This window comes from Pan paniscus, chromosome 1 (assembly GCF_029289425.2).
Source record: "Pan paniscus chromosome 1, NHGRI_mPanPan1-v2.0_pri, whole genome shotgun sequence".
NCBI classification, from domain to species: Eukaryota; Metazoa; Chordata; class Mammalia; order Primates; family Hominidae; genus Pan; species Pan paniscus.
In genome coordinates, this window is record NC_073249.2 from 128004158 (window position 1) to 128031976 (window position 27819).

General features: G+C 38.6%; 1 protein-coding gene and 1 long non-coding RNA gene across 7 annotated transcripts in view; one reads left to right on the top strand and one right to left on the bottom strand.

Moving 5' to 3' along the window:
* Positions 1–21256, bottom strand: part of LOC130541702 (uncharacterized) — a 144951-nt gene extending 123695 nt beyond the window's left edge. Inside the window, exon 1 of the long non-coding RNA XR_008955795.2 lies at positions 20887–21256. This is a non-coding gene — a long non-coding RNA (uncharacterized LOC130541702). The remainder of the gene's footprint in view (positions 1–20886) is intronic.
* The window catches only part of PLPPR5 (phospholipid phosphatase related 5), a 111762-nt gene continuing 104459 nt past the window's right edge, over positions 20517–27819 (top strand). For 3 of the 6 annotated variants that reach the window (XM_034931793.3, XM_034931800.3, XM_034931779.3), the window contains exon 1: positions 20722–21097. In XM_034931793.3, coding sequence (XP_034787684.1) covers positions 20861–21097 — 237 coding nt within the window. In that variant the 5' untranslated portion in view covers positions 20722–20860. Of the gene's footprint in view, positions 21098–27819 lie in introns of all 6 variants that reach the window. The other 3 variants (XM_008960546.5, XM_003808458.7, XM_034931808.3) reach the window with 2 other exon arrangements.

The following is a 27819-nucleotide window of genomic DNA, read 5'->3' on the forward strand; positions in this document are numbered from 1 at the left end:
TTTGTATGATGTGTGATAAACAGATGCATAATTATGTTGATATCCTTGTGAAGCAGGATTTCCAGCATGATAAAGTACAGATGTAAGATTAAAGAGATTAAGCACAAATCCTGTATTCTTGACTGTGAATTGGAATGTCAGTATAAACTCATGGCACATTTTCTCTGAAAGAAAAAAAATCTAGTTCTTTCTACTGAAAAGAACTGGAAACAATGGCCAGCCAATAGGTAACAACTGGCAACTCTATTGACCAGATTTTGGCCGCTACATAAATACCATTTCCCCCTAAAAGGAACCAAAGCACCTTGGAAAAATAGCTAGTTCTAGTTCTGAGACAAAACATATATAAGATAACTGCTACATCTTACACCAGAAGGAAGCTAATGATGATACTGTGATTACAGTTCTGTGTAAAGGATACAGGAAACCAATTGAAGAGGCTTCTAGTGGCCAAAAAGTGAATAATCGGAGTATCAAGAATAACAACATAATGAATTGAAAAATATCAAATGCTTGGCCGGGCGCGGTGGCTCACGCCTGTAATCCCAGCACTTTGGGAGGCCGAGGCGGGTGGATCACGAGGTCCGGAGATCAAGACCACTCTGGCTAACACGGTGGAACCCCGTCTCTACTAAAAATACAAAAAATTAGCCTGGCGTAGTGGCGGGAGCCTGTAGTCCCAGCTACTCAGGAGGCTGAGGCAGGAGAATGGCGTGAACCCGGGAGGCGGAGCTTGCAGTGAGCTGAGATTGCGCCACTGCACTCCAGCCTGGGCAACAGAGCCAGACTCCGTCTCAAAAAAAAAAAAAAAAAAAGAAATATATCAAATGCCTCTAAGTTCATAGATTTATAACTATAAAATATATTATATATTAATAATATATAATTAACTATATAATTGATAAGTAATGTAAAATATATTAAATACTAATAATATATTAATTATATTAATATTATATATAACATGCAATATAGTAAAATTTATATATCATGAAATTTATATACAAATATTATATAAAATATATTAATATCCAGATTGTTTACCTTTGCAGGATGCTAGAAACCAACTCACTTTTTATACTACAAGGGAGCTAAAGAAAAATTTATCCTGTTTTTCTACATAAACTCTACTACTGACTAACTAAATAGTTGATTAGGTGAAGTTTCTCCTTACATAGGTACTATAGTTAATAAATGAGGAATGAATGATAAAAATAAAATTTCAACATTTTTCAACCCCTAAAAGAAAAAAAAAACAGATCTAGGAGATAATCATTGATGATGGATAATATCAGTAATAGAGAAAAACAAAAAAAAAAACCATGTTATTTATTTCCTAATGGAAGTACATACCAATGCCTATGAGGTATTTTTGCAAAAAAAGAAAATACAAAAACACTAAATTAATCTTCTAATACACAGAAATGCAGGGGACCAAGGAATATGTCAATCAACCCTATTAGGTTGCAATTATCAAAATCTAGCCTATGGGGACTCTATGGGTTATTTTTAATTTTTTTAAATTTTTATTTCTTTCTGTGACAGGATCTTTCTCTGTTGCCTAGGCCGGAATGTAAATGGCATGATCACAGCTCACTGCAGCCTTAACCTCCCAGACTCAATCAATCTTCCCACCTCAACCTCCCAAGTAGCTGGGACTACAGGCATATGCCACCACACCTGGCCAATTTTTGTATTTATTTTTTATTTTTTTTGTAGAGATGGGGTTTCACCATGTTGCCTCATCTGGTCTTAAAGCCCCTGGGCTCAGGTCATCCACCTGCCTTGGCCCCGCAAAGTGCTGAGATTACAGGCAACTTTATGGTTTAAATGATTAATGTTTAAAATAAATTGCAAGGGAAAAACATATGGAAGAGGAACCTATAAATTAATATAGAAATTGCAAAATCTGAACCTTATTTGGTTCCTTATTTGAAGAACGTATTAAGAAAAGAGACAATGTGGAAATGTGAATACTGACTGGATATTGAATATTTAATAGTTAACAATCATTATTTTATTTTTATTTTTAAAAAGCATATGTATACATACATATATGCTTACATTGCATATATACTGAATTATTTGTGGATTAATTAATATATACTAAACTATTTGTGGATGAAATGACAGGTTGGGGATTTGCTTCCAAATAATCTGTGGGAAACGGAGAGTGAGAGTAAAGATAAAGCAAGATTGATTATAACGTGATGATTATCAAAGGTGGGCAATAAGAACAGGAGAGCTTATTATACGATTCTCTAATTATATACATTTTTGAAATTTTCCATGATTTTTTAAGGAGGGTTGTTAAAAATACCGTATCAGTCTATTTCTGAGTTGCTATAAAGAGATACCTGAGCGGGGGTAATGTACAAGGAAAAAAGGCTTATTTTGGCTCACAGTTCTACAGGCTGTACAGGAAGCATGGTGTCAACATCTGCTTCTGGTGAGAGGCTTAGGAAGCTTATTATTATGATGGAAGGCAAAGGGGCACCAGCATATCACATGGCAAAAGAAGGAGCAAGAATATGATGGAGGGAGGTCCTAGACTCTTTTAAACAATCAGATCTTCCATGAATTAACTGAAGGATAACTCACTTATCACCAAGGGGATGGTGCTAAACCATTAATGAAGGAGCTGCCCCCATGATCCAATCTCCTCCCACAAGGTCCTACCTCCAATATTGGCAGTCACATCGCAATATGAGATTTGGAAGGGATAAACGTGCGAACTAACATCACTTAGTTATGGGATGTCACTGGGATTCTTTTAAAACATTATTTCTGTATTTTTCTAAATGTTTGAAATGTTTTCTAATAATAGTACGAAAAATAGGTTGATTAGTACAGTACTTCCCATGTAAGAGACATATAAGTTATAGCTCTTATTATCACGTCCTGAAAGTAACCAGCACCCCTCTATGACTGTTTATTCATTATTTTATGGATTTCAGTCTTTTTATGAATTTTAAGAAACTCATTTTCAATTAAGACTAACTCACTGATTCAGGGTAAATTGTTGAATTATCTTACTCCTTTAATAACTCCATTTTCCTACTTTTAAAAATAAAAACAAATGAAAGTTCATTGTTAATAGAGTTTAGTTTTCTGGGCTTCAAATTACTTGAAGAAAATCATTATTCAATATAAAGATTTTGTATGTAACCAATATGTAACTTACTCTATGATCTAAAAGAAAGATTTTGATAACAGAGCTAAATTATAAACAGGAAATAGTGTTTGTTTTCAGATAAAGTTACATATAACTTTATCATTAATAAATAAAATGTTTTTATATGTAACTAATCTTGTCAATGATTACATTGCTTTTGCCTTTTGTTTACCGCATATTTGAAACATTTTAACATTTTCTCACCAAAAAAAAAGGTAGGGCGCATAACACATTCTTGATTTTCCCTGACAAGTGCTAGACCACATGAAAAACCTTGTGAAATTAATTTTCTCCTTTGTCTTTCTCCTATGCTATGCTGATTTGATGTGCCCCATGACTTAGTTCAGTCTCAAAACATGGCATTGGATCAATCGGTGAAGTTGGCATAACTTTAGTTGCTCTGATAAAAGATTCTTTTAAAAGGAGTCACATTCATAAGATATTTTAGCCGCTAAAAAATAAAAATAAAAGTGTGTGTATTCTTGCTATTTTTTTCGAAGGAAAAGGGAATAAAAGGGGTGGTATGGGGAGTAGATGAAGACAAGGGAGTGCGGGACGTGTGTCCTGGAGGTGGAACACTTTAGGCCTGTCTTTCATCTTCAGGCATGAGTTACAGGCATGCACCACTATGCCCAATTAATTTTTCAAAAATACTTTTTGTAGAGACAGGGTCTCATTGTGTTACCCAGACTGGTCTTGAACTCTTGGCCTCAAGAAATCCTCCCCCTAGGGCCTCCCAAAGTGCTGGGATTTTAAGCATGAGCCACTGTACCAGGCCTACTGAATAATTTTAAACTAATTACAAAATTAGACATAGCAGATCAGCAAAGGTATAGTAACTATTTCTTTTAGATCGGTGACTAAACAGGAATGTTAATATCGTATGCCTCCCCACTTAGTCCAAGCTCTGAGACTGAAAGAAACTACTCAAGGAAACAAAATAGATCCGTGGGGCAGACATATATACCCAGAATTGCTGCCTCCCCACAAAAAGAGGGGACATATCTCCGGATCTTTCATCTTTTAAGTAGATAAGATTTGTCTAGTGGAACAAACGTGAACCAATGTATGTCACTGTCCCTCCCAGTTAGGTAAGTCATTGCTCCCACTTGGGCAGAAATGAGGAAGACACACCATGAGTATTACTCTAGTAGAGGTCTCTCCACAAGGAAATATGAAGCTATGTGTACATTCACAGTGTGGGATATTCTCCATTTTTATTGCTTTGACCCTCATCTTTATGTAAATACTTTCCAAGTCAGTATCTCTAAGTCATTATGTGTGTCTAAACTTTCCAATATTAAAACTGCCTACTCTCTTTCTCTCCATCCCCTGCCCCATGCTCCCCTCTGTTTTGGTCAGTGGCACTGTGACTCTCCAGTAATCATTTGCATCATCTTTTATTCATCACTCTTCTTTGTTCTATTGGTTCTTCTTTTAAAACATCTCTCATGTTCCTCCTTTCTCTCCAATTTGTACTTCTGTCATCCTATGCCACTTTTTATTTGTCATGCATTCCTTTAACAGCTATTGATTAAGGACATACCAAATGCCAGAACATTTTTTAGGCAGTGGAGATACAAAAGAAAGGTACATCAATTCATCCTTCATGGGGCTTAGAAAAATGAATGAAGAGTTATCAAATAGTAGCCCAAACAAATGTGTAGACTCAACATAGACAACTGCAATGCCTCAAAGACACTTAGTGCTATGTGAGCCTATAATCAGAAGCTTAGGGAGGTGGGAAATGACTTATCTGGGAAGTGACACTCAAGTTGAAATGTAAAGTATGAGTAGGAGTTAATTAGACAAAGAAAGCAGAGAGGAACACTCTAGGTCACACTCCACATGTGCAGATGCCTTATAATTGGAGGTAGCTGGTGAAGAGAGGTTACAAGAAGCTAAGTGCTGATTTGGGAGAACACGGTACAGAGTCAGAAAGCTGGAGAGGTAGGGAGAGGCCATGTAGAGCCTTGTATAACATGTTAAGAAATATTTTCTTTAATTTTGAGATAAAAGAAAGTTATCGACATGATTAAACAAAGGGGTAACCTGATCAGATTGAATTTTCAAAAGATCACTTTTGCATTTTTGGATCACTGCCTTTGATTCCCAATTGATTGTATGTGTGCCTCCTATCCCTTCACCTTGTGAATTATTATACATACCAATGTCCACATAATCGTCACAGGGTGCTGTTTTAATCTTATCTGTTTCCTGATCAAATAGTTTAGATGGCTTCCCATTATTCTTAGGATACAGTCCAAACTATTAAATCTGTTCTACTGAAGCTTGCTAGCATCTGGGTTCAGTCTCCTTGTCGAAAATAATTTCCCACTTCTTCCCAACACTGATCGGTTTGGCTAAGTCAATCTTCCACTTGCCTTGCAAACACATCTATCTCACTCCTGCCTTTCATTTTTTTGTTCAAAGTTTTGAGGTTTTGAAACTCCTGCCAAAATCTTTCCTCTTACTAAAATTCAAACATATTCATGATTCCGCTCAAATCCTCCCTTCTCTGTGAAATGTCCCCTAACCAATCCAGATCATTGTGTGAGGGCACTGCCCCTAAACCCCAACAGTACTTGTATAATTGTGACAGAGCTAAACAAGACTGGGCTTTTCACAGGCATAGTTCTCTTGCGAAATGCAATTTATTTCCTATTTTAGGCACCATCATCTTGGCTTCATATGTCAATTTAGACCTATATTATGACCTTCTTAGCAATACCATTTTGTTATGTTTTTCCACTCTGAATGTGATTTTTTTTCTAAAGAAAGCTTTGGAAAATAGAGAAAAAGTAAAAGAGAATAAAAGTCTAATTCTAATTCTTATAAAAGATTTTCATTCAGTGTTCTTAAAAGTTTTTTGGTAATATTTTTAGTTGCTTCATGATATACTATTCAGTTGCTATTCCACAATTTATTCAACCATGCTCTGTTTCTGGGCATTAAAATTTTTCCATTTCATTATGATGTAAATAATGTGGTTAAACCATAATTTCTTTTCATAGGTCCCAATTATTTTCTTAGGACAGATTTGAAAATATAGACTTACTGGGTCAAGGAGCCAGTTTTTCTCACTTACCACCTAATAGCTTTCCAACAAGGCTGTACTACAAATAGTACATGAAAATATTCATCTCAGCACATTCTCACTCACATGGGTTTTTATCATTGCATATATCTTTAGTAATCCAATATTTTAAAAGTAATGTAGTGGTAATATTTTGAGTTGAATATCCATATGTAATGAGGTTTAACATTTGTATATAAATTATCTGAGAGAGTGAATGTTGGGGAAATTACAGCAAGAATGGGTGCAGGACTACAAGGCTGCAATAGCTAGAAGGCTTTTTATCCTGAGGCTAGATTCTTTGATTTATTCTGCAAATACAAGTGCTGTGCTGGCTCTGTCAGGCACTATACTCTATATCAGATTGGCCATAAAGCAGTGGTTCCCAAACTTCGTTACATATTGAAATCACCTGGGGATTATTAAAAACTGTGACTACTTAGCTCCCACCCACAGACATTCTGATTTAATTGGTATAGGGTGTGACCTGGGCAGCAAGAGTTTTAAGTTTCCCCAGGCAATTTCAATGAGCTGCGAAGTTTGAGAGCCCTGTCAGGGTTAAAAAAGGTGAAGTCACAGAACACAAGACAACAACAACCAGTGTTTTGAGAGTCTGTCAGACTTCCTCTCCAGTGGGTTATCTCAGACAGTGACTTTAAACAGTACTGCTTGGATGACTTCAAAAGGATAAGACTATGCATTCAGCAAAATGAGACACTGATCATGACCAAATAGCTGTTTACTATCTCAGCCTAAATGTTAGCTTTCATTTGAGAAGCCTGGTAGCCACAGATACATCAAAGGTGACCTCCTCAGTGTCCCTTGTGAATCAGTTGAATGGAGCAGAGCTTTGCCTGAGAGAGTCATTGTTAAAACAGAACTCAGGCGTTTACACAATATGCCTGGTAAAAAATATTGGCATATTGTAAATACGCTTAATATTTTGATATATGTGATTATGTTAGTCAAAAACAATATATATTTTTTATTTCCTCTGTAAATTACTTATTATAGGGTATATCTCTCCTAGCATAAATATAAAAACTGTGTGCAAAGATTTATCTATCTTGATTTTTTTGTCAGAACATACATCTCAGGATTTAACACTTGTGAATCAGTTAGGTGGAGAAGGGCTTTGCCTGAAAAAGTCATTGTTAAAACAGAACTCAGGCCTTTACCCAGTATGCCTCGTAAAAATATTAGCATAATGCTGTAAATATACTTAATATTTTGATATATGTGAATTGTGTTTATTAAAAATAATATACACTTTTTAATTTTCCCTGTGAATTGCTTATTATAGAGTATATCTCTCCTAGCAAATATATATAAAGTGTGTGCCAAGATTTTTTATCCATCTCCTTTTGATTTAGTTGTCAGAACATACAACATCTGGTACAGCTAAAGCCCATAGTTTTAGACATTTTTCTTTCATCGCACTCTCAGTCTGCACATCATTAGTACAATTCAGATGGAAATTTCATAGAGATGCAATATTGCTAAAAGATTGTACGTCCCCAGAAAATTTGACCCCCCCAAATTTGATTTATTTAATATATTTGCATTTTAATGGTTTTTCTGAAAGGGCAATCTTCTAATCAAGATGGGCTGCTGTGGTTTTACTGAGTAATTCACAATTTTCAACTCATTTGTATGTGTTTGTTAATATGCAGTATGAATATTTACACAATGTACAAGCACATATGGATTATGTTTACCTGAAATGCATGTTTAAAAATTTGAAAGACTGAGCATTTGGTATTTTGGTTACCTTACAGATGTTAGTCCTTTAGTTAATTATATTCCACTGAGTCAGTCTCCCAATTTCAAGGTTAATAATAACTAACTCCTGTGTGGTACCCTAATGTTTATAGTACTCTTCACATACATGAACTTATTTAATAGCATTCCTGAACCTTTGGGAAGGTTCAATAATCCTAAGAAGCTACAAGTAAACCACTTTAAAGAGCCAGCTCTTCCCCGCAAGCCTCTATCATTAACCTTCAAAGATGCAAGTTCCTAAGCTAATTCTGAATAAGCTGTTAGATTTAGGTAGTGGACATTGTCAGTGGATGTGGTCAGAGGGTGACCTACTATCTGATATGGCCAGATTGAATTCTGGCACTCTCCCCTCTCACCAGCCCCAGCCTCCTGCCAAACTCCACTTTCTAGGTTCGATTGACACAAATGTGTTTTGTTCCCCTCCAATGCCTCTTTCGTAGTCCCCTAGTTCTCCACAGGAATTGGTACAGTCTCCCTAATCACTGAGACAGGGTGCCTATTTGTGCCACCCACTGGCTACCCTGCAAAGGAACTATTGGATTTAAGGACTAAGTTCTCTCCAGCTACTGGATGGGATCTGCTCTTAATGCATTGATTTGTTGTCTGTGGTGTCCACCATACTTCTTAGGATAAACACCATACATACCAATTTCAAAACACTGTTACATGTCAGTCTCCATTATTCATAAGCATCATGTTTATCATCTGCCAAATGCAGATACCTCAGAATATGTATCTGTCCATATGGGACTAAAGACTCTCACAAAACATGTCACCTTCTGTGTAAAAATAAAACTATAAAAATATTAGAAGCTTAGTATATTGTCATCCTTTCTTCTTTTTCCATGTTTCAGATATTTTTCCTTGATGTTTTTGGTATACAGGTCTATGAATTATAATACACATATAGTTCAGATCATCACCATAACAACCAAGATGCAAGACAGTTCCATCAGTCCAAAGAACTTCCTCATGATATTCTTTCATGGTCACACCAAAGCCCTGGGAACCACTGATTTGCTCTCTGCCACTACAGATGTGTCTTTTTAAGAATGATAAAAAAACAGAACAATACAGTATATAACCTTTTGAGACTGGCTTCCTTCCTGAAGTATAATGTCTTTGAGATTCATCCAAATTATGGAGTTTTTTTTTCTTTTATTGTTCATTAGTATTCTATTATATGGATATATCACAGCTTGTTTACTCAAATATATTGTTGAATACATATAATGGTTTTTTGGAATTGGTATAACATATTAAAAATTGTCAGTATGATGCAATAGAAATACCTTGGGAACTAGCCAGATCTAGATTCAAACATCAATTCTGCTGCTTATGAATTGTGGGCAAGTAGGAAAGTACTCTGACACTCAAAATTTGCAAAGCAGGGAGTAATGATATTAATTTCATAGGGTTTTCAAAATAATTAAATAAAATTAAAGCATGTAAAGTGTCTGTCACATAGCAAATAGCCAAACATGTCTATTTTTCCTCCCATCTGTCATAAAGTTGAGGTAGCCTGGTATATATGTTTAGAAATTGTTATCATCCTGATTCATAGGTGTGGAAATTCTTAATACTGATTTTTTAATGACTGAATTTTGTTAACAGACCAGAGATAATCTATTGTACTATGCATAATAGAGATCTTTGCATATCATAAATTCTTAACAAGTAAGTTTCTATACAAGTGCAAAACACTAGGTTGCATGACTTTCTAGTACAAGGTTGTCTTATGGAGTGAGTTCCTAGAAGCCAGGAATTTGGTAAATCTGTTTGAAATATAACCAGCAGAACTGGTGACACCACGTAATCTGATGCTGATAAGTGATTGATGCAAATTTTATCTGTTCCTTTTCATGAAGTCATATCCAACTGGAAAGAGGGAAGCAAAACTTAAGGCAAAAAAGGCTTGGGTGGTCCAGACAGCATTAGGAAAGTCTTTTGATGAAGCTGATTTCTAAGCATCCTTATGTCAGTTGATACTGGACCCCATCGCTTGTCAGTAATTGACTTGTTGCAATTCCTGAAGCATAGCATATGACTTTATCAGTATGAGCAAGAAGATGCAATTAAATTTCTAATCCAAAGTTAAAAAATATGAGTGTGCTTATTCCAAACTCCTCATATTTTGCCATTTCCTACTTCTGGCTATAAGTAAGAGTGACCTTCATTATCAATATTTATAGTATGAAAATCACATTGAAGAGGGTTTTAGTGGAGTTGTTTTGCCAAATAAATAATTAGAGTTAGTGCCATTAATTCAGTTTTAACTCGTGCTTTTTGACTTTTATAATGAGGTAATAAAAATTAACTTTGTCTCACACTTAACTTTAAAGAGTTCAAATCTGTCAGATTGGGAGGCATGATATCATTAAAAGTTAGTACATATGATATATTTCTCAATGTTATAATTTATGAGATCACCTAGATAGTTCAGCAATAAAGCATACCTACATGACCTTGTATAGACTGATGCAATTAAAGTTGTCAGTGAGCAAGTCTTTTTCACCTAAAGAAATGGCAACTTCACATAGTTCAACCTAATAAAACATCCCAAGATGTTGACTTAGGAGAGCTGTGGGTTCTTCTAAGTAGAATTTAGTGTGTAACACCCTCCGAAGTAGAGTCTAAGCTACTCTGGGAGCTGTTATAAACTAAATTGTATCCCCCTAAATTCATGTGTTGAAGACATAAGTTGCAATGTAATGGTATTTGGAGACAGGGTTTTTAAGGAGGTAATTAAGGTTAAATGAGGTAGTAAGGGTGGGGCCCTAATCAGGTTCGACTTGTGTCCTTATGAGAAGCAACACCAGAAATCAATGTCTCTTTGTGCACACACGAGGGGAAGGCCATGTGAGGACAGGGCAAGAAGGCAGCCAGCCACAAGCCAGCAAGAGAGGCCTCACCAGAAACCAATCCTGATGGGTGTCTTTGTCTTAGACGCCCAGTGTTCACAAATATGAGAGAATAAATTTATATGGTTTACAGTCTGTTGTTATTTTGTTATGGCAGCTCAAGGAGACCCTGATACAGGTGTCTACACCCAATTCTCCTCTAATCTCCTGGTTAGGTAACCAAGACAGATTATCAAATATTAAAGGGATATAGGGGCAACTACTCTTCAGACCTACAGCCTCATCTGCAGGTCCACTGAACACCAAAATGAAAACTCTGTGTCACTCAAGAGCAACTTCCATTTCTATTTCCAAAAGAGTCATTTTATGCTTCTGTAGAATTACAATTATGTTAGGTTTAAAAGTCTGCAGACTCAAGCTTGAAATTTCTTGAGGTCTCTGTACTGCATGCTGTAACAGCACACGGAAGTCCTGTGCTTATCATGTATTTTGTCCACTTTGTCCCAAATTCACTTTGCCACATCCCTGACATGCCACCATTAGCGACTTATATCCTAAAAGTTAACAGGGCTTAAAAGTGAAACTGCAAATACACCTGTGGCAGATCCCTTTGTAACACAAGTTACAAAGTATATTTGTATATGCTCTCTCATTTACTTCTCTCAACCAAAAACACACATTGTTGTTAGGCCCATTACGCAAACTGAAATTTCCCACATAAACTTTTATTCCTTAACATTTATGTTAATCAGGTAGATACATAAAGAAGTTTTTTTTTTTTTTTTTTTTTTTTTTGAGACAGTATGTCACTCTGTCACCCAGGCTGGAATACAGTGGCACGATCATGGCTCACTGCATTCAACCTCCTGGGGCTCAAGGGATTCTCCCGCCTCAGCCTCCAGAGTATCTGAGACTATAGACACACACTTCCATGCTCAGCTAGTTTTTTTTTTTTTTTTTTCTGTAGAAATGAGGTCATGCTATGTTGCCCAGGATGGTATCAAACTCCTGGGCTGAAGTGATCCTTCTTCCTCTGCCTCCCAAAGTGCTGGGACTTCAGGTGTGAGGCACCTCACCTGGCCAAGAAGCAACATTTTACAGTAGAACAACACCTGGACTAAGATTCAGAGAACCTACATATGGGACATGCTTGGAATCCTTTCTCATAAAAAGTCATTTAGATAGAGTTAAATATAATAGATACAGATACACTCAGTCCAAAGAACTAAGCTACTTGATAATGATAAAAACATGACTTTGTCTTACTGAAAATAGTAATAGTAATAAAGTAAACTGGAAATTAGAAAACCAAGAGGTTCTCTTCCTTGCTCTGTAGTTACATGACCTCAGACAATTAGTTAATTACTTTGGGACTGGTTTCTTTGTTTAAGATGAATGGGATTCAAATTGTAGCTCAATCCAAGGTTCACTTCTGGCTCTTCTTGTCTTTGAGAATGATAACAGACTTAGGAAAAACAGACCTTCCTTCATGCTCTGTCTAGTTTCCTAATCATCTGCTTTGAATGAGGTATTCTGTCATGAAGAATGAAAAGGTGGACGAACTGCAATTGTCTCAAGGGCGTTTTTCCATAAAAATTTCAGATGATTTTCAGAATGCTATTTTGGTGATGGTGAAAACCCTGCCCTAAATTTCATCACACTTGCATGGATTACCAAATTATGAGGCTATATTCTCCCCAAGAGTTTACAACTATAAGCAAGGAATATAATTTTCATTAAGGAAAGAAAATAATGTCTTAATTGTCGAATTGGAAGATACTAAGTCATGGAAAATTTTAACTTTAAAAATATAATTATTGGCCGGGTGCAGTGGCTCACGCCTGTAATCCCAGCACTTAGGGAGGCCGAGGTGGGTGGATCACCTGAGATCAGGAGTTCAAGACCAGCCCGGCCAACCTGGTGAAACCCATCTCTAATACAGAATACAAAAAAAAAAAAAAAAAATTAGCCAGGCATGGTGGTGTGCGCCTGTAATCCCAGGTACTCAGGAGGCTGAGGCAGGAGAATCACTTGAACCCGGGAGGTGGGGGTTGCAGTCAGCCAAGATCATGCCACTGCACTCCATCCTGTGCGATAAGAGCAAAACTCCATCTCAAAAGAAAATATATAGATAAAATTATTTAGGCCAGGTGCAGTGGCTCACACTTGTAATCCTAGCACTTTGTGAGGCCAAGGCAGGAGGATAGCTTGAACTCAGGAGCTCAAGAACAGCCTAGGCAACATAGTGAGATGTCCTCGCTACAAAAAAGTCAAAAAATAAGCCAGGCATAGTGGTGCACACCTGCTACTAGCTACTCAGGAGGCAGAAGTAGGAAGATGGCTTGGGCCCAGGAGGTCAAGTCTGCAGTGAGCCATGATCACACCACTGCACTCCAGCCTAGGTTACAGAGTAAGACTTTGTCCCAAAATAATAATAATTAATAATAGGTATTTATATACTGTACCACTATGAAATTAAACAAAGTCATTTTGAAAGAAAGTTGGGGAAAATATTTGGAAGAGAAGCATATCACTGTGAATATTGTTTTGTTTACTTTTCTGAGTATCACTGTTATTGTATCAGTATTTCTAAAGACATTTCATTATATCAATCAACCATTATAACCAATGCCTTAATGTGTAATGATGCTTTACATGTTCAATTAATGGAGAAGTACAAAATATTTCCACTTGTTTAGTCACTGATGACTTGCTTTAATACATCTTTAGGCTAATATAGATCTCTAATAAAGATAGAAGAACATGAATAGTAAAAACTCAATTAACTTCATAAAAGTCTCATAAAAGAGGGTATCCTGGGGAACTACAGCTTTTATTAATGGAAACCCTCTTTTTTTGTCAGAACTCTTAAATTAGTAATCAAAACATGCTGAATATACTGCATTTATCTTTGATGATCTGACACAGGGGTCATTATTTTAATGTTCAGTTCTTACTGTTCATTACTGTAGCAGAATAAGATGTAGAAGATTGAATTTTTTAAGTGCTGATGGCAGGGTAAACTCTGGACATTTTGTAAAAAAGTGCCTGAAATATGTTTGTTTGGTTTTTTTTGAAACAACAACAAGACTATTTATTTAGTGACTACTATACGTCAGAAAGGGGGGGGTGCCATTTTACTCACAAATTTCTGATCCTCACAACTATCTCCACTTTACTGAAGAGGTGTAACAGCATTAGTTTTGGTTTACTTCTCTTTCAAAAAGTGGTGTGCAGAATGCTATTATGTTCTCCATTTAATTGAGGCTTCCAGTGTGGCAGGGGGTCCAGTTATGAATAAATCAGGTTTTCTTTAATCAAGATTATGAACCTTGATTTGTTCATCTGCTCTTGATCCCAATTTTTAAAGATGAAAATTAATAGTTGATTATGGTCCAAGTATGAACATAAAGAATGATTTTGAGTGCCTAGTTTCTGTCATATTTTTATTTCAGTCATTTACCTAGTACAGGACACTGAAGGACAACCAGGCAAATGCTGATTAGCATTCATATTCTGTAGCTTTGACAAAGAACCTGCAGCTGTCATCAGCTTAGTTGCCCCATGTGTTCTGTATCAGTGCTAAAGAACCTTTGTTTCTCAAAGTATTAACAGGACTTGTGATTTAGTTTAGAGTGGTCCTCATTTATCATAACACAAATAATGACTTTCAAGTGTCTTTAAGAAACATGAAGTTACAAAAACACTTCTGTAGGAATGCTGCCACAATTCCAAATGGATCAATGAAAGTTTTGCTGATTCAGCAGTGGCAGAATTATACCAGTGTAGGTGATGAATAACAATCACGGTAATGATCAGTGGCTATCATGAATGGCCTAGGCTCTGTAAGGCACTTCGGTGAAGTAGGAAACATTATCCTCATTTTAGGATACTGTAGACACTGAGAAACTGAAATGACCTGGTCAAGCCCCACCATCATGATGCTACAGTGCAAAGATACAAACTCTGATCTGTTGAATCCTCAATCCTTGCATTTAACCACCATATTTCACAGACACACTCTTATGTACTTTTCTTAGTAATTGTTATAGTTATTCTCAGGGAATTTGAATATTTTGAAACGTCCTCTGATTTTATAGACTCATGGATTTATACTTAACAATGTGTATTTTTATGATTAACGCATATAGTAAACAATCCAATATTCACAGATGTGAAAACAGACCAGGCAGTGATGAATCTGAGTTTTTGTGAGTTGGAACCCAGTGATGGGAAGAAAACCCAGGACCTACTTAGATTAGTCATTCTCTTTTCCTGATCACATATTTTCTAATGCAGATTTTCCCAATGCTTTACTATTTATGAAGCATTTTATAAATATAAGCCTTTTCAACATCTTTGCATAGTTAAGATTCATTCACCCAATTTTAGAGATGAGCAAACTGAGACTCAGAGAGACTAAGTAATTGCCAGGTTTACACAGTAAACATTATCAGCACGTTCTAATTAACTTTTGCTAACTTAATAATTTAAAAATGTTATGTTCACATAGGAGTGTCCCCTTACATATTAGTTAAGTATTTCATTTCTTTCCCAGCCTTAATATTTTATTTTATTTTAGCTCTTTTCACCTGGTCCATTAATTTCACATCTGTACCTTCAGTGAAATATAACTAGATTCTCTAATAAAATATACGCTCTGTTTGTGATAACTGTGTTAAAAGTGAAAACTTAAAATACTGGAAATGTAGAACAGAATAAGCTATAATACAGTCGCAGAGTAAGGCATTTTAAAGACATCTCAGCGGTCCCAAGATAAGTACGACTTGTCCAGGTCAGATGCATCTGGCCTTTGAGATAAATATCCCATAACAACTGGAAACTCAAAGACAGACACTCCAATTACTACCCTAGCTGTTTTTCTTCCTGTTTGCTTAAGAAAGCAGCTACAACCTAAATTAAGCACTGGAAATCATTTTGTGAGGATATAGTACCGTATGATGTCAATATGAAGAGGTCAAGGGTGTAATCCCAAATGTTCCTAGCTTTTCAAATTTGCCTTTCAGAATTTTGTATCTTTGAGTTTATGTGAATGTCTTTAAGCACACATTTCTTGAGTTAACCAGATTCTACATCTTATTTCTCTTATTCAAGCTTCAGGGGCATTCCTCACATCAAGTAGTCTGGGAGTTAGTAGACTAGTATATTTGTTCATTCTCCAGATTCAGTCCAATAATAAGCTGCTAGATACTGCCTTTTGTAGGCTTTTAAATAATTTTAGAATAAAATACCAGATACTCTTACTTATTCTGAAAGCAGTTACCTGGTCTATTAAAAATATCTCTTTCCAAATTTTCCCCTATGAGATCTTCCACCAATCTATATGTTAATATTTGAAGTTCCTCATTAGTTCATACTCATCTAACTTTGTGCACCCTTGAATCTCCTTAACTATCTCTAGCTCAGGTTTGACATTATGAATATAGGTTTTGTTGCTGTTGTTGTTTAAAGGAGAAATCTATTCTTTTGGAGATGCTTCCCTAGTTTGTCTTATGTAAAACTGTCTCAATCCTTCATATTACACCATCTCAGCTAAAATTTTTTTCTCTGTTTTTGCATATGGAATGAGAACATTTCAGGAAAATGGCTTGGCTTATGTACTATTTACCCGAAACACATGGAAATCAACATTTAACATTCTGTATTTTTTTTTGGAAATGCTCAGGTATGTCTTTGCCAACAACATTATGTCTATAAACCAATGAAGGTCAAATCCTTGGCCCTTAGAGGAAAATCTCAATCTAGCTCTCTCAACAATAAAAGATTTGTTGTATAGAACCAAACTGATAATAATCTTGAGGAGCCAGGTACAGATGTACTGTACTTTTCTAGCAGACACCTTAGGTTTTCGAAGTTAAATAGGAAGAATACACTCACTTATCTAAGCCATCCACAAATATTCAATGCTCGCCCATTCAAGGACTCTTCAGTTTGTCCTTGTACTTCCTACGAAGATAGAGGTCCCCTCCACCTTGACTTTTTGTACATCCATCTTCTGTCTGTGAAAGAAGAATTATAAACCTTATGGATGAGGACTATATCTTCCCATGCTAGTTGAGCACCTTACTAGTTCTTTTTTTTTTTTTTAGTTGCTGTTCATCAGTTTATTGTCTATATCTGAAAAATCATCATAGAAAATTGTTTGGTTTAGCTCTCAGCAGCCCGCTCCTGAGCTCTGAGGAAGCTTGCCTTCTTTTGAGCTACCCAATCCTTCTTCTGAGCAAGGGACATTTTGGGATCCACCTCTTCTTTTTAACTTCTTTCTTGGGCTTCTTTTCATAGACCGGATTCTCTGGTACAGCAGCATGAGCTTTCTTATACATCTCCTCCATCATGTCTGGAGTTACGCTGTTCTTTATGTATTGAGAGAACTGTTCCTTGTAAGCATCTTCATCTTCTTCCAAGAGCATACAGTATTGGGGTGGAGAGAGGTGTTGGAATTGATAAATGTTTCTCCCAAGATTTGTCTTAACATTTACCATGGTTCATGTTTTATGGCGGAGAAACAAAGTGGGAGTGGGAGTGGTTAAGTCATGCACATCTAACTATAATATGAATGATGAGAAATTGGAAAATAAAAGTTATGAATTCCACATTTTTAATCTAGATTATTCACGTTGGTAGCAGCTGAGATAGGGACAGTTTGAAGGACAAGACAGTGTTTTGCTAAGACTGACAGCTATAATACATTTGAAAGCACAATGATGTGCCTAAGAATGAAATTAAGGATTCAGGCAGGATTGTAAAGGATTAAATATCAGTAGTGCTGTTTTTCATCTAGAAAGAGCCAGAAACTTAAGTAAAAATTGAGGCAGGATTCCAAGGGATTCTTTGCAGTTGGAAAGATATATTTTGGAAAAGAATTAGCTTAAGTGACTTAATAGAAAATAAAGTGAAGAAATATCTAAATAAGTGCCTACTTTGGACCAGGTAGCTCACATATTCTCATTTAATTGCCAAACTAAACCCAAACGTTAAAAAAATTACTTCATTTTGCCCCCGAAGCAGCTCAGGCTTAGGAAGGTAAAGGAATTAGCCCAAGGGCACATAACTCATGCTCTTTCATCCACCCTGAACCACTTCTATGAATATCTAGTCTGCTCAAATATTCATGGAAGGTGAATTTAATACTGGTATCCTTATAACATGTGTTAAGATTCAATATTAACTTTGAATTTCAGCACTGGATTGTTATCCAACCATGAATCAGTCAACGACATTCTTTCACCATCTAAAACAGACAAATAATGGGGGATATTAGAATTCTGAAGGAATATAATATCTTATTCCTGAGATGTATAGCATTTAAAGGAGAAGACAGAAGGTGCACAAATCTATAAAAATATTTGCACACTTACAAAAATATGGGTTCAACCAGAATCATTTTGTAAGCAATAAAATGAGAAGAAAGTGACTGGTGATGGCTGTTGAAATGCCCTAAGTTACTTAAGGTAGGTTAGATACATTTATGTAGAAATTAAATTTTACAAAATGTGCCAGACATAATAAGCTTAGCATCATTTAATCATTATAGCCACCTTGTAAATTAGGTACTAGTATTATCTCAATTTTACTGGTGATGAAACTAAGGCAGAAAGAGTTCGGACATCATGCCCAGGCTTCCAGAGGTGGTAAGTGGCAGAGCTAGCATTTGCACTGAGGCAATACCAGAGTCCCTGCTCTTATGCTGAACTTACACCTTTTACTTCAGTGTGACCATGTAAGTATGTGGGCTGTGTTTATCCGGATTCTGACTCCTTAACCCTTGACAAATTTTCTACGTGAAAACAGTTTCCCATTGTACTTAGAGGAGTCAGTTCGTTTATTTACTCGACAAATTTTTCTTAAGTAACCATAATGTGCAATACAGTGCAGTGCTCATGCTGGGGACACAGCAGTGAACAGGTCAGACAAGGACTCTGCTGTGTTGCATGTACTGTGCTGGGCACTCCATACACATTAACAACGCAATACAATGAGTCTTAATTGTGAAAATAATGCGCACTTTCATTAGACTGAAGAAATGAGTTGCCCTTAAAAATTAACATCATTCTTCCAAAAATTGGAAAAATGTCTATAAACAAGACTTCAGGGGCATTCCTCAGCGAATGAGATAGTTTGGGGGGATTCCTACTTAGAACCAGAGTACCAGTTTAAATACCCTTACAGTCTCAGAATGATTTTCTTAATGAAGCCTTAAAACATGTATCTTTGTAGTAGTTATATTTTCATAATATAAGCTGCTCATGTCCATTTTGGAACAGCTTACTCCCACTGCCCAAAACTGTTATACACATTGCTTAGTGTTGTCTATCCTGTAGCTCTAAGTAATTAGTTGTGGAATTATGTTTACGACAATGCGGAGGGTGAGGTATGTATAATACTACATTAAAGAAACTCACACTGCCTTTACTATCCCATCCCAAAACTACCAATCATTTGCCAAATTTCAACAGATTTTTAAGCCAACAGTGTTTTGTTTTGTTTTTCCTGATGATAAAGGCCCACCTCTAAAATTCATCAAGCTACAGCCTATTACAATGAACCAACATTCTAGAACCCTGCTAAGGTGATTCCAGGTTTTAATGAGCAGGGCAGGGCTCTAAAAATATTTTCCTCCTCTTGCTTGTATTCATGCTTCCTCACCTGCTCACTGGAGTAGAGGAGTGTTAGCCTGAGGCTCAAAGAAAGACCCCTTGAGAGTCTGCTGACTAAGCTTGCAGCAGGGACCCACATGGCATGACAGAACGGGCTCCTTGCATATATGCAGTTCCATAGTTAGTTACATACCCACGCATAGGCGTGGATAGCCATGGACGGATGAATTTTTGTATGCATGTGCTGTGAGCCAGCACTGGTCTCCCTCTCCTTTATCCCGACCCCTGAGGAATCCCTGCAGTTCCCTGGAATTCAGGGAATAAATAACGAGATGGGGCAAATAGTCCTTTTTCCTACCCTGGTGGCTGGGACCGCTCAGTGCCTGGAATCTGCAATGCCTCCTCTCACAAGCAGCTAATAAAGACAGACTGAAAAGATGAGCAAGAGAATGCATGGATCCAGGAAGGGGCCGCTGTACAAGAGATGATGCTTCGGGAGCTACTGGGCTATGATTTCTATTATTATTTGTATATACATATATATATACACAAAGCCCTAGGAAGCTGCAGAGGAGGCAAAGAAACCTCGCTGAGATTTTTCTAACAGCGCCTAGAAACCACCGCCAGGCTCCAGCCCCGGGCTGGGTCAAGGAATTCGAGGGATGCAGGCTGGACGCACCGGTTGAAACTCTGGGCGCCGCATCGGCACTTTGCGCCTTGGTGGGCTTTGCGCTCGGAAGACACGTCCACGCACCATTTTCCCAGGCGTTGTGCGGGTTTCTTAAACCTCTCAGCTGGTGCCTCGGAAGAGTTTCTGGAAGCTCCATCTCTACTGCCTCCCCTCCCCCCTTTTTGATTTTACCCCCGCGAGGAGCTTCTCCAGCCCCACAGCGTCCGCCCTGTGAGGGGTACAGGTGCCGCTGTCCCGCCGGCTGCCGCCCCGTCCGCCCACGCAGCGCCTCCTCCGGGCTAGCCTGGGGGATTGACCCAGCGCCGCTGCTTCTCGAATGGTCTCGTGCAGGGGCGCAGCGGCTGCTGCCCGTCGCCCGGGACTCCCCGCCCTCCCTCGCGACCCCGCGCCGGGGCGGGCGGCGCTTGCGGCGGGCAGGGGGCGGGCAGGGGAGAGGGGGCTCGTCCGGGGGTAGCCGCCTCCTCTGCAGCCTGCCGGCGCCTCGAAGCCCGGACCTGCCTCCGCCTCTTCCTCCAGCGGCTCCATCCCGCCTACCGCACCTCGTCCTCCCGCCGCCTCCGCCGCCGCGCCCCCGGTGGCTGCCTCGGCGGACCGGGGAGGGGGCCCACCGCGTCGGCCGCCCGCTCGGCTCGGCTCGGCCCGGCCCGGGAGGCGTGCATGCCCCTGCTGCCCGCGGCGCTCACCAGCAGCATGCTCTATTTCCAGATGGTGATCATGGCAGGGACGGTGATGCTGGCGTACTACTTCGAGTATACGGACACGTTCACCGTGAACGTGCAGGGCTTCTTCTGCCACGACAGCGCCTACCGCAAACCCTACCCGGGCCCGGAGGACAGCAGCGCCGTGCCCCCCGTGCTCCTCTACTCGCTGGCCGCCGGGGTCCCCGTGCTCGTGGTAAGCCCGGGGGCGCTCGCCCTCGTCGCCGACTCCCTGATCTCGCCCCTCGCCTTCGGGGTTGAGGCCCCTCTAAGGGTTGGGGCGCAGTAGGTTTTGCCTTCTAAGTTCCTCCAAGTTATGGGCAGCCCTTTCCCCAGAGGACATTCTAGGGCGCGTGAGGGGTGGGTGCGAAGGAAGCCCCCAGCTCTTCCCACACGTCACCCCCGCACACCCCGCGGTGGCTTCAGCGTTGGGTGACTGGGCGGGGATGGAAGGGAAGAGGGGCCGTAGGTGGTGAGGAGTGGGGATCCGGGTTGCAAAGGAGGTGAGCTTTGGGGGTGAACCTTGATTCCATCCACTTTGTGGCCTTGACTCGCTCACTGCCTCCTCTTCGATTGCGCCTGGAAGAAGAGCAGCGGCGGGCGGGCCGGCGAGGAGAGAGGGGATCAATTGCTGGGGTGTGGAAGGGACTCCCACTTCCCGAGTCGGGGCACGTATTTCTATTTCGCCACCTCCCTCCTTTTCAGATGAAAGTGCCAATGGGACTAAGCTGACCAGGGAACAAATATCTGAGAAAAGAATTTGAGAATTTCTAAATGAAGAGGCCTCAGCACCAGTGCTTTGCTGAAAAGCAGGAGCTGTACCTCAATTACAAGAGCACTTCAGATTTATTTAAAGGCTGCTCCGCTCCCTGGGCAATTTAAGTCCTTTTCTCTTAGAACCTCACAGAGCATGCCTTTTGGATTTATTGAGTGTATGTGTGTGTGAGAGAAAGAATGACTATACAGATACACGCACGTGTATACACACACGTCACATATATACATATGAAATTATTGGGGATGTTACACATAATAATATTAATTTTATTATAGTAATTTACACATGTGAATATGCTACATATTTATTCTTAGGAGAATTGTTGGTGTTTCTTTAGAAAACCTGATATTTTATGGTTCCTTTAATATTGACAAAGTATTGGAGGTTCCCTTCCTGTGATGCGCGCTCTCTCTCTCCCTCAACAGATAACAAACGGGAAATAAGAAAATGAAGGGGAAAGGAAGAATGAAGTTTTATTTTCAGTAGCTAAATGTGTAAATTGAATGTTAAGAATGTCTGTTGAATCCATTAAGTTTGGGTATTCATCTTTTTTTTAATTTTAGGAGCAATGACTTACTAATTTGTAAAATAATGAAAAGTTCCTAACACATAAGATAGAAATCAGTGAACAAATCAAGGAATTTCTTGATAACCTTAAAGTAACTTTATCACATGTCCTGTGATAGTTGACTTCAAATTGCCTGTCATAATGGTTTGGAATGTGTTAGACCTTGCCCCAGATAATGTTTTACATATATATATATATATATATATGTAAAATAAGTTGCTAAAATGTGTTAGAAGCCACAAATCCAGCCTTCATGTTTGTGTTCTCTTTTCTCCATTTGACAAGCTGGCAGAGAAAAAAAAAGGTCGATTTTTGGGGGCCCTTTTTACTTTCTGGAGATCGGGGTTTCCCATGTACATTTTTTCCAGGAGACTAAATAGCTCAGATATTTTTCAAGGATTGTTTTAAAGAAAAAGGAAGAGCCTGTCACTTTCAGCTCATTGGTTTGGTCATAGCTATAATCAATAATGTCTGTAACTCATCCTTTAATTACCATTCTATGTCTTATTTAAATAAGATAGCACTTTTCAGTCCTAACCATCCAATCATGGTGGCAGGTGCTAGTTAGAGACGAGAGCACACTCACCCAAAGATTTGGATGATTCTCCACTTAGGAGGAATGTAGGACGGAGAAAAAGAATGAATTAGTCACTATTTAGTGCCTACTCTATTTTGGGTACCGAATAGTCATAGTCACGTATATTTCTCAGAGCAGCTCTTTCAGGAGATATTATCTCCAATTAATATTTGAAGAAAGTGAGGTTCAGATAATAAGGAATATCTGAAAACAAAAAAAAGGTGGGTATGGCATTTGTATGCCTATAGGACTGATGCCTGAATGCCATGCGACTTCCATTGCTTCCAAAGCTTGTTCTCTGAAAGAAGGTGGAAGCTGGCTGGTCAGGCAGGCATTGAGAATATAAGTGGATAGATTTTTCTGAAGTCAGAATCCAACTTGATTTCGATGTTTTGGCTTTTAGTTCTTTTAGGTACAAGAGAATGGGTTTGGGAATCAGTTTAGAAGAGAAGGAAGTGGTAGGTTTGGGAGGATGGCTGTGCTGCTGGCGTTTGTTTTCCCTTCTGCTTCTAGGAATAGTGCACTCTGTCACCATGTGAGGAGCTGGGAGCAGTAAGGGCAGCTCTGCCTCTCCACTCTTCTCAAGAACGCTGGGTTAGCATGCTCACTTGGGCATCAAAATAATAATAATAATATTAATAGTACCCATCATTTGTTGAGTTACTACTTTCTTCCATACTCTAATAAACTTTCTACATACCTTATATCCTTCTAATATTTGCATTATCTCTGAAAGCAATAATTATTATTCTTATCTAACATTTGAGAACATGATGGCTTAGAAAGATTAAGTATCTTCTCGAAGGACCAAGGCTAAGAATGTTACACCCAGAATTCTCCCCCTACTCTGTCATACTCTCAAGTGTGGTTTTTCTATTACAGGATGAAAATTCAATTCGCTCATGAATCGTTCTTCTAAATAAATGCCTCAAATAGTCTCTTTTACATTTTTTGTCCTGTAGTAATAAAGCTTCATATATATAGATATATCTATATATCTATATATATCTTTAACTTTCAAACTCATTTCTAGTTCTTGAGGGTAATTTTGAAAAGTCGTTCTCCTCACTACCACAGTCTACAGATTTGTTTCATACTTGCTAAATTCATTTATGTAAAAATTAAAAACAATATATATATTGAATTTTATCACTTTTATATAATGCTGACTAGGGCTCAGGTTCCGAGTCTAGTAAATTTGAATTTAAATCCAAAGTACACTCTGCTGCATTGTTAAGAGTTGGGGGTCGGTTGCGGTGGCTCACGCCTGTAATCTGAGCACTTTGGGAGGCTGAGGCGGGTGGATCACAAGGTCAGGAGATCGAGACCATCCTGGCTAATATGGTGAAACCCCGTCTCTACTAAAAAGTACAAAAAATTAGCCCAGCATGGTGGCGGGCGCCTGTAGTCCCAGCTACTCGAGAGGCTGAAGCAGGAGAATGGCGTGAACCCAGGAGGTGGAGCTTGCAGTGAGCAGAGATCACGCCACTGCACTCCAGCCTGGGCCACAGTGCAAGACTCTGTCTCAAAAAAAAAAAAAAAAAAAAGAGTTGGGAACTCTACTTGCTGTGTAATCTTGAACAATCTATTTAAGCTCTTTAAGCCTCAATTCCCTTATTGACAAGGTTTTGAATATCAAATTAGTTATAATATGTAAATGTCATCTTTGGCCCATAGTTGATACTCCATAAGAGTTCACTAGATCATTAACATTATTGTTATTAAGAAAATAATAATTCAGTAAAAATTTATTGAATTCATGTGTTCCAAGCATTATATCTGGCTGAGTAGAGGTTACAAAGGCAACTTCAGAAGTAAACCATAGTAACTGATCCTAAGGCATTTACAGTCTAATTTGTGAAATTAGATAAACATACCGCAGATCATAATATAAGTAATTATGACAGAAGTTATACATATGTATGTATATATGCATATCCATGCATCTGTATATACCACAAAGACCTCTAGTGGTTCAGAAGAGGAGGAGATAGATCACTTTTGTTTGGAGACATGAGGAAAGGCTTCATGGAGAAGATGGTGGTATTTAAGGTGTGTCTTGAAGGAGAGACTGAAATGGAATTTGAGTTAGGACATCACTCCGTGAACAGCTCCGTGAACAACCCCTTGGAGGCAGCAAATGGAGACTGCACTCTTGAAACAGCGGTTGGTTTGTTTGTTTCTAGGAGTGGTGTGTGGGGAAAATGGCGTATACATCTGAAGGTGAAGGCTGGGGTCACATTGATAAGACCTGAAATGCCATGCCAGGCTGAGAGATTTTCTCAGTTTGGTAGGAATTTAGCAGAGATAAAGTTTGATGGGTGGTGGTTTAGGACATTTTTTTAGGTAGCAGTGTATAGGACTCTAATGTTATCAAAGTACATAATTTCAAACTCTTCATCTCCAAGTTTATTTTGCATTGTCTAATATTACTTCAATTGCATTTTCAGAAAACGCCTGTAATTTGGGCTTATTTACAGAGATGATATAGTTTATAAACTCTTTGAAAATAGGTACTGTTCAGTTTGTTCCGTATAGCATTTGCCAGAGCACTGGACATTGCTTGTACAGATATAGGTTTAGTTAGTGATCCTTGGTGTTCATTGATGAAAAGAACTGGTGATGACAGTGGTTTCTGCTCCCCAAATTTGGATACAGTGGCCACTAGCAGCTATTGTTCCTTAGATCTCTGAGCAACATAGATGATTTAAAGGAAATGAAGCTAGATCACCATCTTCACAAAGCTAGAATAAAGATAAAACCAGCACCAACCAAGGCAGCCCCGGACACTGAGCACGGCAGGTTTGAACATTAAGGTACATCTCAGATTATTTATATCTGCCACTCCAGGAAGCTCCCTCTGGACCCGGAGACTCAGATTTGAGAAATGTAGCTACTGCTGCTATCCCAAGGGTGCTGGCGTCATTGTATGTGGTACAGATAGATGATAGAAAGTCATCTCATACCTAGAGCTCCCCATTGGATCAACCTGCCTAAAGCTTTCCCATAGACCTCTTTTCCCCCAAACCCTGCCTTGGGCATCACTGCCCATCCCCATTCCTGGAACATTCCTGTGGTGTGGTGTAGGAGAAAAAGCACAGACATGGGTTTCAGATGTGTCTGGATTCTTATCCTGGTTTCTCCCACTTACTAGCCATGTAACCTCAGTCAAAATGTTCTCATTCATAAACTGAACATAAAAACACCCACCTCTTGGAGACTCAGTACATGCACAGGTTAAGATCACAGATTCTGGAGCCTTCTTGGGTTTGAAGGCCAGATCTGCTACTTTCCAGCTGTGAGAATTTGAGCCAGTTAGCCTCTCCATGCCTCCGTTTTCTCTATTGTAAAATTGAGGTAAATATAAGTACTGGCCTCACAGGATTACTGAGTATGAAATGGGTTAACATGTGTAAGTATCAGAGCAGTGCCCAGCTGTATACGTGTTAGCTCCTATTAGGCTTTCCAAGGCTGTGTTGATTAATCAGGAAACCTCTTTAAAGCACCTAGCAAACTACTTTTGTTTGTTAGTGGATTCCAAGGCTGGTAAGAAATTAAATGTGGATAGAAACCACCTAGTTTAGTCTACTGACCCTCACAAATTGGGAGTCTGAATAGGAAGAAAAGCAAAACTTAAGCAGAATTCAGTTCTTAGAATGAAATTAATGATTCCTATCTTTGGTGATTCCTCTGTTTGTCCAAGTGGGCTAACATTAGCTAAAATTGGTCATGCATTTCTTATACACCAGCCACTGTGTTAGGTGCATTTAACCCATTGCTTCATTTAATACTCCCCAGGATAGTACTTTCCTTAATCATATTGGGGACTAACATTAAATATATTTATTTTATAAATGAGAAATAGAAGTTTAGTGAGATTACTGTATGTCAGACTCTAATTATTTAAATTCATTAATGTAATCAATTTTCACAACAAATTTATGAAAGAGATTTGGAAGAGGTTAGATGACCAATCTGGAGTCCCGTGATGGCAATGGCAGAATCACCAAAGGCTGTGCATTTCATTTTTTGTTATATACTTTTATCCTAACATGTTAATTAGTCTTTAAAGATTTTACTCATAGTGATTCAATACCAGGAGTCAAAATTTTCTCAAACCTTTTATCCTCGATTTCAATGTTCCTGCTTCGATGGAAAACTTCGTGTTCTATTGTAGATGATGATTTCAATGGGTGGTGTAGGAAATCGTTTGTTTCCTATTAAGCTTGGAAATGTTGTAGAGGAGTAGGTGGCAGCAGAAGGGATTCAAAGATATTTCTATTGTTTTGATTTAAAGGCATGTGTCTCATCTCAGTAACACACACTACTACAGTGCTATAAGCACCACATTTATGTGGAACCACCCTCTGGTTCTAGATCTGCAAACCGTGGTATATGGAGAGGTGGAGGTACTTCTGTTTCTAAGGCATGCTTTTTAAAATGAGACCTGGCACTAGATTTGGGGGTGCAGTGACTCCTTCTTGTGTCTCTTAGGATTTTGGTTCACTTAGATACTTTCACTCATACTCATTTATTTTCTCCCTTCTTTCCTGTTTCCCTCCCTTTCTTTTTCCCTTTCTCTCTTCATTCCTCTTTGTCTCTTTTTCCACTTATTTTCTCTCCTTTGCATACTGCTAAGGAGATGGTGATGCTGAGGGAAAAGCAAAGACCCATAACACAAGTTAGTGTTTTTTTCTCCCTTCACCTCTTCCACCATTCTCTCTCTTTCCTGTTCCTGTCTCTCCCTCTGTCTTTCATTGCTCACTATCCATGTGGCTTCTCTTGCCAGTTCCTTATCTGAAAAATATTGACTTATTTCTTCCTACTTTTCAGTGCTGTTGTGAGAATGAAATGGTTGAGAAAACACTGTGGAGACAATAAACCACTTCATACATATAAGGAAAATATAATGTGAGCAGGTTACATAGGTTATGTAGCTACCTGGTGATTAGAGATGGTTAGCACTGCTTGCAGCACTACTTTGCCAGCCTTAGT